The following is a 13515-nucleotide window of genomic DNA, read 5'->3' as shown; positions in this document are numbered from 1 at the left end:
GGGGAGGGGGAGGGGGAGGGGGAGGGGGAGGGGGAGGGGGAGGGGGAGGGGGAGGGGGGGGGGAGGGGGAGGGGAGGGGGAGGGGGAGGGGGAGGGGGAGGGGGAGAGGGAGGGGGAGAGGGAGAGGGAGAGGGAGAGGGAGAGGGAGAGGGAGAGGGAGGGGGAGAGGGAGGGGGAGAGGGAGGGGGAGAGGGAGGGGGAGAGGGAGGGGGAGAGGGAGGGGGAGAGGGAGGGGGAGAGGGAGGGGGAGAGGGAGGGGGAGAGGGAGGGGGAGAGGGAGGGGGAGAGGGAGGGGGAGAGGGAGAGGGAGAGGGAGAGGGAGAGGGAGAGAGAGAGAGAGATGAAAAACATGCAAGAACATCTGCTACAGATGAGAGGGGAGAGAGACTTGTTGATTTACTGTATTATGACTTCTGAAAGGGTTATTTATCTTCTACCATTTTGCCGATTAACATTCCTCAGTAGACTGCAGGAGTGGGCTGGTTTGATGGACACAGTCATTCAAAATTGATTGATAGCTGAGACCCCGTGAGTAGGGATAAAAGACAGGTCTGGAGAGACAACCTTCAGACACACCAGTGGACACTGATTGAGTGTTGGTACCCACAGGAAAGGTGGGGGCATCAGAGACCAAACCAGGAGATCGGTCAGTTAAACTCACAGTGTTACAGCAGGGCCGGTGGGGACTTGTGTGTGTGTGTCCACTCATGCCAGAGTGATGAGTCCACCACAGAAGAACGGTCTAGCTGAATGACAGAGGGGTCATAACTGAATGGCCACAATGACACGACGGATTAAGAAAGGAGTAAAAGGTTTGCCTGCTGCAACAGTTGCTGTTACATCTCGTTCGCTCTCTTTCTCTCTCTCTCCCCAATGGTTACAACACAACAACCATATCTACCTCAGCACTCATGAACTGAACTTTATACTTTTCTATAACAATTCATTTACCCCTAGACATCGATAGAGCTTGTTTATTATTGCTTATTATTGTTCTTACACTTTTAGGTTTATTATTGCTAACTTGTGTTATCTATATTTGCATTATTGGTATTGATTTGCTTATTTTACTAATAAACACCTTTGAATATAGTACCACCAGACTCCAACGAATTCTTCTTTCTCTGTTGGTCAGACACCCAGTTACGGGATACATAATACAGGTCATCGGGTGTATTTAAGGAAGAGGTTCATAAGTTCTTGATTAGTCAGGGCGTGAAAGGTTACAAGGGTGAAGACAGAAGAATGGGGTTGAGAAAGAAATGTTTCAGCCATGATCAAATAGCAGAGCAGACTAAGTGGTCCAAATGGCTGAATTCTGCTCCAATGTCTTGGGCTGTGATATGCAAGCAAAGACAGTTTTATTCACCAGGGATTTGCTAACAGAATTGCACTATAATCAATAAATATTTCACTTCTGACTTTATGATGCAAAAAAAAAGTCACTGATAAATCACCTGAAGATGCTTGGGCTTTGGATACTCCATGATGAACTCCTATGGTGATGCCCTAGGGCTGGGATAATTGACCTTAATAAACTGCTGTCTCATATGCTATAGATCCACGTTCAATCCTGACCTTGGCCGGTCTCTGTGTAGTGTGGCTTTCCTCAGAGTGTTTAAATTTTGTCACATATCCCAAAGTCATGCAGGTCAGTATGTTAATTGGTCACTGAAAGTTATCTATAATATGCATACGAATTGTATAAATCTGGAGCAGATTTTGATGAGAATGTGAGGAGAATAAAAAATGGATAAATACAGGATTAGTATAAATGGGTGGGTAATGGTCAGTGCAGACTTGGGGAGCTAAAGGGCAGGTTTCTGTGCTGTTTTTCTATATGACTCTGAACCATTCCATCCTTCTCTGTGTGAGGTACGACTCCATCTAATGCAGCATTTTTGCCTTGACATACATTGACTTGAGTGTAAGATGATATCCAGGAGCACCAGTCAATGTACATCAACAGCAGGTGATGAATGTATTGTTACTGTCACTGAAATTTAAGATGATGTCACTTAGCTTCCTCTCCATTATGAAGATCATAATTTGTAAATTATATATCTCAAATGCTATTTGCTTCATAACATATTGGACCTAATTATTATAATGATTGAAATAAAAGGCATGTGAAAATGGCAATGTTGCAATTGGCATGGGGAATTTCAAAATGCAGGTAGATTGGGAAATCATGATGGTGCTGGATCCCAAGACATGGAATTTGTAGAATGCCTACGAGATGACTTTTTAGAGCAGCTGATGGTTGAACCCACCAAGGAAAAGGCAATTCTCAACTGGGCATTGTGTAATGAACCAGATTTGACAGGGAGCACAAGGTAAAGGAATGCTTAGGAGGTGGTGATCATATTATGATAGACTTCAACCTGCAACTTGAGAAGGAAAGCTAAAGTCAGATTTATCAGTATTACAATGGAGTAAAGGCAGACTGGAGAGAGATTAGTTGATTGGAAGGGATCACTAGCAGGGATGATGCTAAGGGATGATGCTAGAACAGCAATGGCTGGACTTTCTGGGAGCAATTTGGATGGTGCAGGATCAATACAACCCAAAGGTGAAGACGTATTCTAAAGCAACAATGATGCAACAATGGTTGACGCAGGAAGTCAAAGACAGCACATTAGCAAAAGTGAGTGCATACAATAGAACAACAATTATTGGGAAGTTAGAGCATTGGAAAACTTTTGAAAACCAACAGAAGACAGCTAAAAAATCATAAGTAGTATGGTTGCATAAAGATTAAATAGGAAGGTAAGCTAGTCAATAATATCTGAGGATACCAAAGGTTTCTTTCAGATATATAAAGAATAATGAAGAGATGAAAGTAGATATCCAACTGCTGGAGATGTAATAATAGGGACAAGGAAATGGCAGATGAACTGAAGTATTTGCATCAGTCTTTACTGTGGAAGTTCTGACAGTGTCAGGGGGCAGAAGTGTATGCAGTTGCTATCACAAGGGAGCAGGTGCTTGGGAGCTGAAAGGTTTTTTGGTAGACAAGTCACCCAGACCAGATGGACTACACCCCAGCTTTATTACTAAGTTTGTGGATGATACAAGCAGAGGAACCAGGGAGGCTGCAGAAGGACTTAGACAGATTAGGAGAACAGACATAGAAGTGGCTGATGGAATAGTGTTGGGAAGTGTATGGTCATGCACATTGGTAAAAGGAATAATAGCACAGACTATTTTCTAAGCGGGAAGAAAATTTAAAAATCCAAGGTACAAAAGGACTTGGGAGTCCTCATGCAGGATTCCCTCAAGATTACCTTGCAGGTTGAGTTGGTGGTGAGGAAGGCAAATATTAGCATCCATATCAATACGACTAGATATAAAAGTAAGGGGGTGATGCTGAGGCTTTACAAGTACTGGTGAGGCCTTACTTGGAGTACTGAGAGCAGTTCTGAGTCCCTTATACAAGAAAAGAAGCGCTGACATTAGGAGGAGCTTCACCAGAATGATCCCGGGAATGAAAAGGTTAGCATACAAGAAGTGTTTTAAGACTCTGGGCCTGTACTCAGAGAGTTTAGAAGAATATGGGGATCTCATTAAAGCCTATCAAATATTGAAAGGCCTAGATAGAATGGATGTGGAGAGGATGTTTCCTTTAGTGATAGAGTCTATGACCAGATGACACAGCCTCAGAATCGAGAGATGTTGAATTACAACAGAGCTGAGGAAGAATTTCTTTAACCAGAGGGTAGTGAATCTGTGGCATTCATTGCACAGATGCTGTGGAGGCCAAGTCACTGGATATATTTAAAGTGGAGTTTGATTAGCTTGGGATTAGTCAGGGCATGACAGATTACAGGGAGAAAGCAGGAGAAAGAGGTTGAGAGGAATAATGAATCAGGCATGATAGAATGACAGAACAGACTCAAGGGGCTGAATGGCCTATTCTGCTCTATATATGCTCTTATATTATTAGAAGAGCTGGAAATGATAATGATCACACGAGGATCATATATGAACAATTCTGGATATTCCTCTATCAGGCACAACATACTCTACATTTATTTATTGTCATAGAGTTACATAGCATGGAACCTTCCCCTTCAGCCCATCACACCTACACTGACCATCACCCCATCTATCCCATTGACCAGCATATCCCTCTAGCCCTATTCAATTATCTGTCCACCAACTCCTCTAGACGTTTACTTCAAATATCAAGTACACTTTGTATGAAAACTGTACCCTTCTGATCCTCTTTAAACCTCCTCCCTCTCACCTTAAATCTACACCTAATTATAGACATCTTGACTATGGGAAACAGACAATGGTTGTCTACCTCATCTATGCCTCTCACGTTTTTACATTAGATCTATCATGTCAACCAACTTCATTACAGAGAAAACAGACCCAGCCGATCAAAATGAGGTTAAATATGTCGTGAAATCTGTTAACTTCCCTAACCAATCTCTCCCTCTAATCCAGGTAACATCTTCGAGAACCTGCATCCTTTCTAGCTTAACCAGAAATGGGTAATAAGAGGAATCCAGTTACATGACAGATTTATGTTTGAATCTCATAGTATACATTCAATCATTACAGCATGTTTACAGTAGTGAGTGACATATGATCACATCAACAATAACTATTCAGAATATTAATAGTGACAATCCTAATTTTTCATTACTCTCACAAAGAGAAATCAGTGTTTTAGCAGAAAGATAGAAATTCCTTGGTTTAGTCTTCTGCTGTAGGTCCACGGTCACAGCATTCATGCAGCACGCACAATGCAGTCAGTATGATTAAATAGGTTTTCACTTTGTAGCTCAAGCAAGCAACAACAGATGAGACAACCACAGCAGTGGATCAGCAGCAGGCTATCTTAAATGCTGTTAGACTGGAAGCAGATGCTTCAACTTATTGCAGTTAATAGTGATAGTAGCAAAGAATATGTGATATTCTGACAGTGTTGCAGAAATAATCTTTAATTTAACCTAAAGCACATGTTCCACATAGTCGCATGATGTCATGTCCTTCTCAGTGAAAAAAAAGTCATGTATGGAGTGTCTAAACTTATACAGGCAGGCCAAGACATAATCAAAACCTATTAAGTATGACATTTGATCCCCATGGGTGGCAGGGTGTAGATACTTCTCTACCAAAGGAGGTGCGAGGCACTCCTTCCCTCTGCTGGTCACCCTTGGGCAAGATCTAGAACCTGCTTAGCTCCCCGATCAATGTTACGTGAAGCCATGAGAGCAGGTGGTGGGTGATTGTATAAGTAGCTGATGCATATCACAAGTACTGGTTATGCAACCACTGATGCCAGCAGACAAATTCTGAAAGGTATTAATTATGCCTGAGGTTACTTGTCTTGTAAAAGCACTGCCTAAAAGACAACAATGGCACATCAATTCTATAGAACAATCAGTCATGGATAGCACATGATCACCTATGTGATACAACAAAGCACATAATGATGATGATGATGATTTGATACCCAAGTCCTTTGGGTAATTGCCCTGATAATCTGAAACTCACTGATAGCTAGAAAATGTAGAGCCACGACAATGATGATGATAACAAAAAAACAACAGACAGAATTTGGGTGAGAGGGACAGAATCAGTTAAAGTACTTTTACTTCTACCCATTAACCAGCCTTACTTCACTAGTAACTCAAGTGCCACCTAGTGTTCCAACTGCCAAGTCTGCCCTTGCATCAAAGGCTTCAGATGACATTGGCCTCTCAGTAGAGATCCAGGCTTCCTTCATCTCCCTCTGCTGAAGCCATCAGGGTTGTACTGTACAAAAGTATTAAGAATAGCAAGTGCAAAGATGTCTATGCAGGTAAGTATGATCAGTAATGCAATTTTCCATTCTTATGAATGGTAAAACAGAAAGTGTCACAACTGGATGCAGTGAAGGCGGCCATTTGCAGCACTTGCTTTATGTTAAGCAAGAGGAATGGAGAGGAGTGAGGAAAACAGATTTTGCATGTAGAGTTCCAATGGATGTAATGTGGCTATCTAAATGAATCTTGCATGAGGATATCTACTGATGCATCAGACACATCACTTTTTTTTTTAAAAAAATAAGACATACATGGATTGTGCTCCCTCCCCCCCCCCCATGGATTCCCCCCCCCCCCCCCCCCCCCCCCCCCCCCCCCCCCCCGAGCAGTTTAGTTCTCTGTATTGGGCAAAGCTGTGCAACTATGGGCATTGGTAGAGACTGATGCAATCAGAAAGCACTTACAAGTTTGTCTGAATGATGTAGCACGTGATCAACAAGCTGATGGCTTGCTCAGCGGCACATCAGTTTGTAAGATGCTTTCCACTTCAGTACTGAATCTGAGAGGTTAATCTTTTCAATAGTGTCATCAATCACATTTTAAATGGGCATCCGTCTTTAAAAGCTAGCAAGTTTGTTTTGAGGTATGTAGAGATCAAGAGTTAATTGCACAAGATGTAAACATCATGGTACTTGCTCAAATTAAGTCCATATCTGCACAAACATCTTGTTGCTGTGCAAGTATTATGCATTGATGACATTGTAGCCTTTTTGGTCAATGAACACATAGTAGACCTCAACACTCCATTAATTGCTAACTCCATGCAATCATTGAAGTGCTGCACTTGTCCAAAGTCAGTCAAAACCTTAATTCCTACTGATTCTGAATGGGGTCATAGTATGTAAAGCTTCCCTGCATTCATTCAGTTATCTGTCTTAGGCCTTTGTGGGCTCCTGACTAAGATCAATGGCAAAGTTCTGGAAGAATCCAGAGGCAAAAAATTATGGTGGCCTTAAACTTCTTGTGAGCCATGACTGCCATTCCACCTGATATTATATTTCTGCCAACATCTGATACAAGATTCTGAGATACCTTAAAAGTGAGTGTTCAGATGTCTGAAAATGTTTATTCTTTGTGGACCTTGCAAGTTGATCTTTCCAACTGCAGGCCTCTAAGTAAAAATTGTTACAGTTCCTGCTGATGCAGTGTCTATTCCTGCACTGAAGCTTCTCATTGAAGAGTCAAATAAGCACAGGATTAGTGTCACTGATTATAATCTGCCAGACCAAACTTTAAAAATGTAGGCAACTTTCAAAACTGCCTTCAATATTGCTTCCAAAGACCAATTCTAAGTAGCAATGTCAACAAGACCTTTCTTGAAGGGAAGAAAGTAGTTGCAAGTTAGCATTGTTTTTGACACATTCCCCTGTCAAATATTCTCTCGTATTGCTTTCACTGAAACTCCAAGAAGTCAAGGTAAACTTGTGAACTGAAGTGTGAATTGCAGTGCAAAGGCTTTTTAAACATTGTTTTAATTTACCAATGAATACATTGAAACTGCCAGCCTGCTTATCCTATGGAGGTTGATCACACACATCTTAATGTGCCTCACTTATGCGTTACCAAGTTAAAACACTCAGTTTCAACAGTACAACCACTCCTTTATCCCTGTACTGCTCCATATTGTATTCAAGTTCATCCTGATGCTAAAATTTATTTCTCTAGCCTTCTTACAATATAAACACATCATGAAAAGTTGTGTAGATTTGGAGAATGAGAAAGAGAGAAACCACAATCAACTAACCTTGTGTTTTCTCTGCAGTAACTTTTGAAAACAGTGATACTTGAGATACAGCAACAAAAGGCAACCCCAGAATTTGGAGAAACACACCTACCACGAACTCAGATAACAAAATGGCAAAACTTCCTATTTAGAAAAAAGAGATTCCCTTGGTTAAAAAAAGAAATTTATTGGAAAGATAAACCTGCCGGTAATTGGACTAAATAACATTGTTACTTATTTGTATTTGATATACAAAATAAACACTGTGGAAGAAACTGATACTGTGGATACACAACCCTGATAGTAAAACTATTGGTTGAAAGAGAGGTTGCTAGAAGTGAAGTGGCAAGAATGTCTACCAGGTCGGGAGACTTTGTTACTTCCATAACAGAGGCCCACCTCCATGGCTATTGTAAGCAGAAAAGTCATGACTTACACCTTTATATCATCAAGAGACATAATACTTATAAGAGTGCTTCATTATTGTAATACCAAGATTTGGCACTAAAGTGGATACTAGAAATATATAACATCAAATTAAAGCAAAATAGGGATTTTTCACTTGAATACAGTACAGTACGGAAGTCTTAAGCACATGCAAAAAAATTCTGTAAAGCAAAGATGCTTTTGAATATAATGAAATAGTTTCTAAATATGTCAAAATTACCACAAAGAGCAGTAAACAATAGAAACTATTCTGTAATGAAATTCTGCGACTGTAACGAAACCCAATTTCCCTCGGGATCAATAAAGTATGTCTGTCTGTCAGCAATAGGCGGCACTTATGTTATCTTCTCTGAATTAACTTAAGTGTTAAGAAATTTGTAAAATTAATTGATTGGTATGTAAATATTATAGTTTGTAAATGTCAGTACAATAGCTTCTGAATGTCACTAAGACATATTTGTCCTACTTTAGAGAAAGAAATGGGCAAGTATATCATCACACATCAATAATTATTTTATATCAGAAATAGCTTGTTGAAGAAATGTCAATCCTTGAAAACCCAAGTGAAAACTGCATAAGAAAACAGGCACAAATACATCAAAATTATTACCTTTTGGGTTTGCCAAGAAGATTAACAACCAAATACAAGAAATGTTGCATAAGATAAGACCCACTGCCAAGATTACTCGATCTGCAAATTTAGTGCTTAGCCACCTCACAATAAAAAATCCAATTATTACCTATAAAACAGAAAATTAGGTCATCCCAAATCTGTAATACCTACTGATTACCTAATGTTAAATCCACAATATAATATTAAAATGCATTTCAACTTACCTCTACACCACACATACAATACATTAAACTGTTTTCTAATTCTCCAAAACTGAAATATTTCTGGGTAATTGGGGTAACCATTGTCTAGAATGAAAAAAAAATCATACAGAATTAACTAAATGATGTATCAAACATTTTTATTTCACCAAAATTACTAGCTATTCACAAAATGCTGGAGAAACGCAGCAGGTCAGGCAGCATCTATGGAAATAAACAGTTGATGTTTTGGGCCAAGACACTTCTTCAGGACTAGAAAGGGGAAGATGCCAGAATAAAAAGGATGGGGGAGGAAAAATGGGAAAGAGGATAGCTAGCAAGTGATAGGTGAAGTTAGGTGGGTAGGAAAGATAAAGGGCTGGTAGGAAGGAATCTCACAGCAGAGGACAGTGGACTATTGGAGAAGAGGCAGGGGCACTTGAGAGAAGGTGACAGGCAGATAAGAAGAGGTAAGAAGGCAGGGTGGGGAATAGAAGAGGGGAGAGGGACAGAATTCTTTTTTAAAACCATAAGGAGAAATTGATATTCATGCCATCAGGTTGAAGGCTATCCAGATGGAATAGCCAGGGTGATGGTCCTTCACCCTGAGAGTGGCCACATTGTGGCACAAGAGGAAGCCAAGGATTGACATGTCAAAACGGGAATCGGAATTAACATGTTTGGCCACCAGGAAGTTCCGCTTTTGGCTGATGGAGCAGAGGTGCTCAATGATGTGGTCCCTCAATTTACAGTGGGTCTCACCAATGTAGAAGAGACTGCATCGGGAGCACTGGGCTGAACAGAAAGGTTTCAAAAAAACTACACAGAAATCTGAAGCAGTATTAATGAAGCTGCTACCACTGCAGTATAATTGCCAACTACCAACTAAAATACCGGAGATTTATTTTGAAACTGGGGAAGGGCAAAGTTGGGTGGAGGGGCAAGAATGGTAAGTTATTTAGTAAAGAATTTGAGATTTTGTGGGCATAAGGTTATTCACAGATAAATCTCAAAAACAAAAAAAAATTTGATTTTCTTTATCTATAAGACATATTGACTTTATTTATTGAAAAAATCTCTAGTTTCCTAACAGGTTACCATGAAAGAAACAGAATACGACTGGATAAAAATAGGGCTTAATAGGATGCTGGCTTTGAAGAGTACAAACTACATGGCCATTACAGAGTAATTATACTTCATACTTGCAGGATAAAAAGAACACTTGCAATTCAAAAATTATTTATTTTTAGGGGTTGATAAGAAAAGCATTTATTGCTATTTGAAAGTGCCTTGCAGAAAGCATCCAATTGCCTTCTTCATCTTCTGTAGCGTATGCAATGAAGGGACACCTCTATTAAAAATGCATACAAGACTTCCAGTCTTTTTAACCAATGATGAAAAACAGAGCTACATATTTCCAGGTCACGAAGGAATTCAGCTTGAAAGGTCTTCTAGCAGATGTTGCAATGCACTCTAATGCTTCACTGATACTAGTTTTACTTAACTAGACAACTTAAGAACATTCCATTACACAGAATATATCCCTTGTAGATAATATAATAGCTCTGGGTGTCAGAAATTGACACCCAGTCACAATAGAAAATCTAGCCTCAAACATCCTCACTTAGCTTTGGTATTCATATAGCTGTTCATATTGAGTTTCTGATCTACATTATTATTAAGATGTTGATAGAGGATTTAGCATCTCAATTTTATCATATCTGCTATTGTTCCTCATTTAACTTTACTCATTTCTTATTGAATGCATTTGGTTTTCAGGCTTAACAAAATTGAAAGTGTGAAGGAGATAGCACTCTACATGGTGGATTGGCAGAGAACACAATTTTTCTATGGCTGAATATCCATTGTCTTGTACTGTCCTTTTGAACAGCTGAATTGATCTAATCTTATTCCATTGATCATAATGATAATATCGTATACTAATAGAGAATGTGATCAGTATAAAGGTAAGACTTAATTTCTACTCATACTTATTGGTAGCTCTCTACCAAAACTCACTTGCAAGCCAAATGCAGAAATGGTGATGAAAGTGACACTAAATGAGATGTGTAATTATGTGACTATGACTATACCCAGTTTGACCGAACTATGGAAATACACGTCTGGTTTCAGCAGAACTCCCACAAATGCCAAGGAACAGATTTCTGCCTGATTCAGCATTGATTTTGATACAAAAGCCTGAAAGCACATATCTCCAGACTCAATGACAGCTATAAAGGAGAACTATTAAACAGCTCCCTTGTACAATAAATTGGACTTTAATCTCACAATCTACCTTGTTATGATCTTGCACCTTATTGTTTACCTGCACTGCCCTTTTTCTTGTAGCTGTTACATTTTATTCTGCCTCATTATTGTTTTACCTTGGTCTACCTCATGCAGTATGAAATGATTTGATCTGTATAAAGTATGCAAGGCAAGCTTTTCACTGAATCTCAATACATTTGACAATAATAAATTCCAATTATAGTTCAGTCTCGTACATATTGTTTTATAGTCACTTTGAACTACATCAGGGATATTACTGCTATGAATCTGAAGTTAATCACAAATAAATGGACAAGCACATCAGATTAAATTCCCTATAAGTACATTAGTAAACCATATAAGTACATTAGTAAACCAGACAGGTTTATAAACTAGTATAGGCATGAGTCACAAATACAAAGCAAGCTTTTGATTCCATCGTTTTGAAATTAGCAGCCATAACTTCAGTTTTACATTTACAACTTTGGATTACAAGCCCAGTACCATAACTGTTATACTATCATACTCCTGTCTATATTTAACTTTTGATTCTACTAGAGTATTGAATACCTCTAAAGCAGTTTGATTGAAGAGAGTAATGAATTGTGCTGTAAGAACAACCACCACTTCCTCGCGTAGATATTCTGAAATTAAAAAAAACCTGAATAACTATTACATTTAACAAAATTGAAAATGTCAATGATAAGATTTCCTGTTTTTTTGTTTTCATCACCTGAAATGAAATCTTATTGAAAATTTTAAAACAATCAAATGTGTTATCTGACAGATGGGTGACAATTCTATCAAATTATTGATTGAGCTGTAATGGGTTGAAGAAAAAACCCAGACAAGGCTTTTATGAACACAAAGAGAGGCAAAAAAGTTCAATATTTTCCATGCTACTTAGTGCTACAAATTATTTTCTTCTTTCAATTAATTTTACATAAAATTGAAAATTTCTCATCTCTCTTTAAACTTAATGACAGACCAGATGCTGTCTTTAGAATGCATGTTAAACATGTTTATTATTCATGTTTTTGTATATGGGCATCACTGGCAAGACCAGCATTTATTACCCATCTAAAAATACTCTTGGCATAGAAGTGATGAGCTCTTGCAGTCCTTCAGTACTCCTACAAAGCCATTGGAGAGGAAATTCAGTGATAATGAAAGCACATGATATATATAAGTCAAAGTGGTGTGCAGATTGAAGTGGAACCTGCAAGTATATGAACCTCTCCATGTAGCTTAAGCCTTATCTTTCTCTGTGGCAGAGTTTATAGTTTAAGGCAGTCTTGTTATAATGGCCCAGGTAAGTAACTATAATGCATTATGCAGATACTACATGTTATGACCACTCTGTGCCAGCAGGACCAATGAAACAGGCTATTTTGCTCTAGATGGCAGCATGCTTTTTGAGTGCAGCACACTCATACAGGAAGAGAGCATTTCATTAAAAGCCCTGTAAATTATAGAAAGATTTAGTTGTAACTGGTAAGAGAATTTCTCATCATCTTCTCTTGTAACCACAGCACAAGTGGCTGAGCCACTTGAGATACTCGTCCATGGTGACCCCAGGATGTTAAGGTTTGTGGGGCAGAGAGTTGTGGTTTGGGGAAGCCAGAGAGCTCAGTGATGGTATTACTCAGGATAAGCAGCTAGAGTCTTTTTTTTTAATAAACTGAACTAGTCATGGTATGATACTTTGGTGTCTAGCCATAGGCTACTTTATTTCTGATGGGCTGTGAATGAAATTAGATATTATGGAATAATAACTAAACATTCCCACTCCACCCACACTGGATTGAAAGGCCATTGAAGAAACAGATGAAATTTAAGTTTCCTGTCCAAATGAACTCATGATATTCTGGAGCCAGAATGATTGGCTTTCAATAACCATTAGAAATAATATTCCTTTGCGCATGATATGGCTTCAAGCATTGAAGGTTTTATTTCCCCTTTGATCCCCATTGACTTCTGTTTCGCTAAGGGTCCTCAATGCCACACTTAGTCAAATGCCATTTTGATATCAAGAGCAGCCACTTCATCTTTGGAATTTGATTTGTTATTGAGCCAAGGTCATACTGAGATTTTAAGCAGAGTGGTCATCACAAAATCCAAACTAGGCATTCATGACTGGGTATATGACTGGGTGAGTAATTGTTGCTTGATAGGATTGTCAATACTTTCCATAAATTTGCTGATGTTGAAAGTAGACTGCTTGGGAAGTAATAAGGCAAATTCAGTACATTTTAATTTTTATGAACAAAACATTCATGAACAATTTTTCACATTGTCAGCTGCTGCGGGGGAACAACAATGCTGAAACAATTTGCTGAAGCATGGCTAGTTCCACAGTGCAGGGCTTCAGTACTATGAGTGAAGTGTTATCTGCTTCCATAGTTTTACTATTTCTAGTGCTCTGAAATGTACAATTAACAG

At 39.1% G+C, this 13515-nt stretch overlaps 1 protein-coding gene across 4 annotated transcripts in view; it reads right to left on the bottom strand.

Annotated features, from left to right (window-relative positions):
- The window catches only part of mfsd8l1 (major facilitator superfamily domain containing 8-like 1), a 93427-nt gene that overhangs the window by 32886 nt on the left and 47026 nt on the right, over positions 1-13515 (bottom strand). For 3 of the 4 annotated variants that reach the window (XM_059945640.1, XM_059945664.1, XM_059945650.1), the window contains 4 exons: positions 11644-11717; positions 8830-8913; positions 8603-8732; positions 7567-7689 (listed from right to left, as the gene is read on the bottom strand). In XM_059945640.1, coding sequence (XP_059801623.1) covers positions 7567-7689; positions 8603-8732; positions 8830-8913; positions 11644-11717 — 411 coding nt within the window. The remainder of the gene's footprint in view (positions 1-7566; positions 7690-8602; positions 8733-8829; positions 8914-11643; positions 11718-13515) is intronic. The other variant, XM_059945659.1, reaches the window with a different exon arrangement.

This window comes from Hypanus sabinus, chromosome 2, assembly GCF_030144855.1.
Source record: "Hypanus sabinus isolate sHypSab1 chromosome 2, sHypSab1.hap1, whole genome shotgun sequence".
NCBI lineage: Eukaryota > Metazoa > Chordata > Chondrichthyes > Myliobatiformes > Dasyatidae > Hypanus > Hypanus sabinus.
The sequence above is the reverse complement of the archived record's forward strand: the minus strand, read 5'-3'. Positions and strand labels throughout refer to the sequence as shown.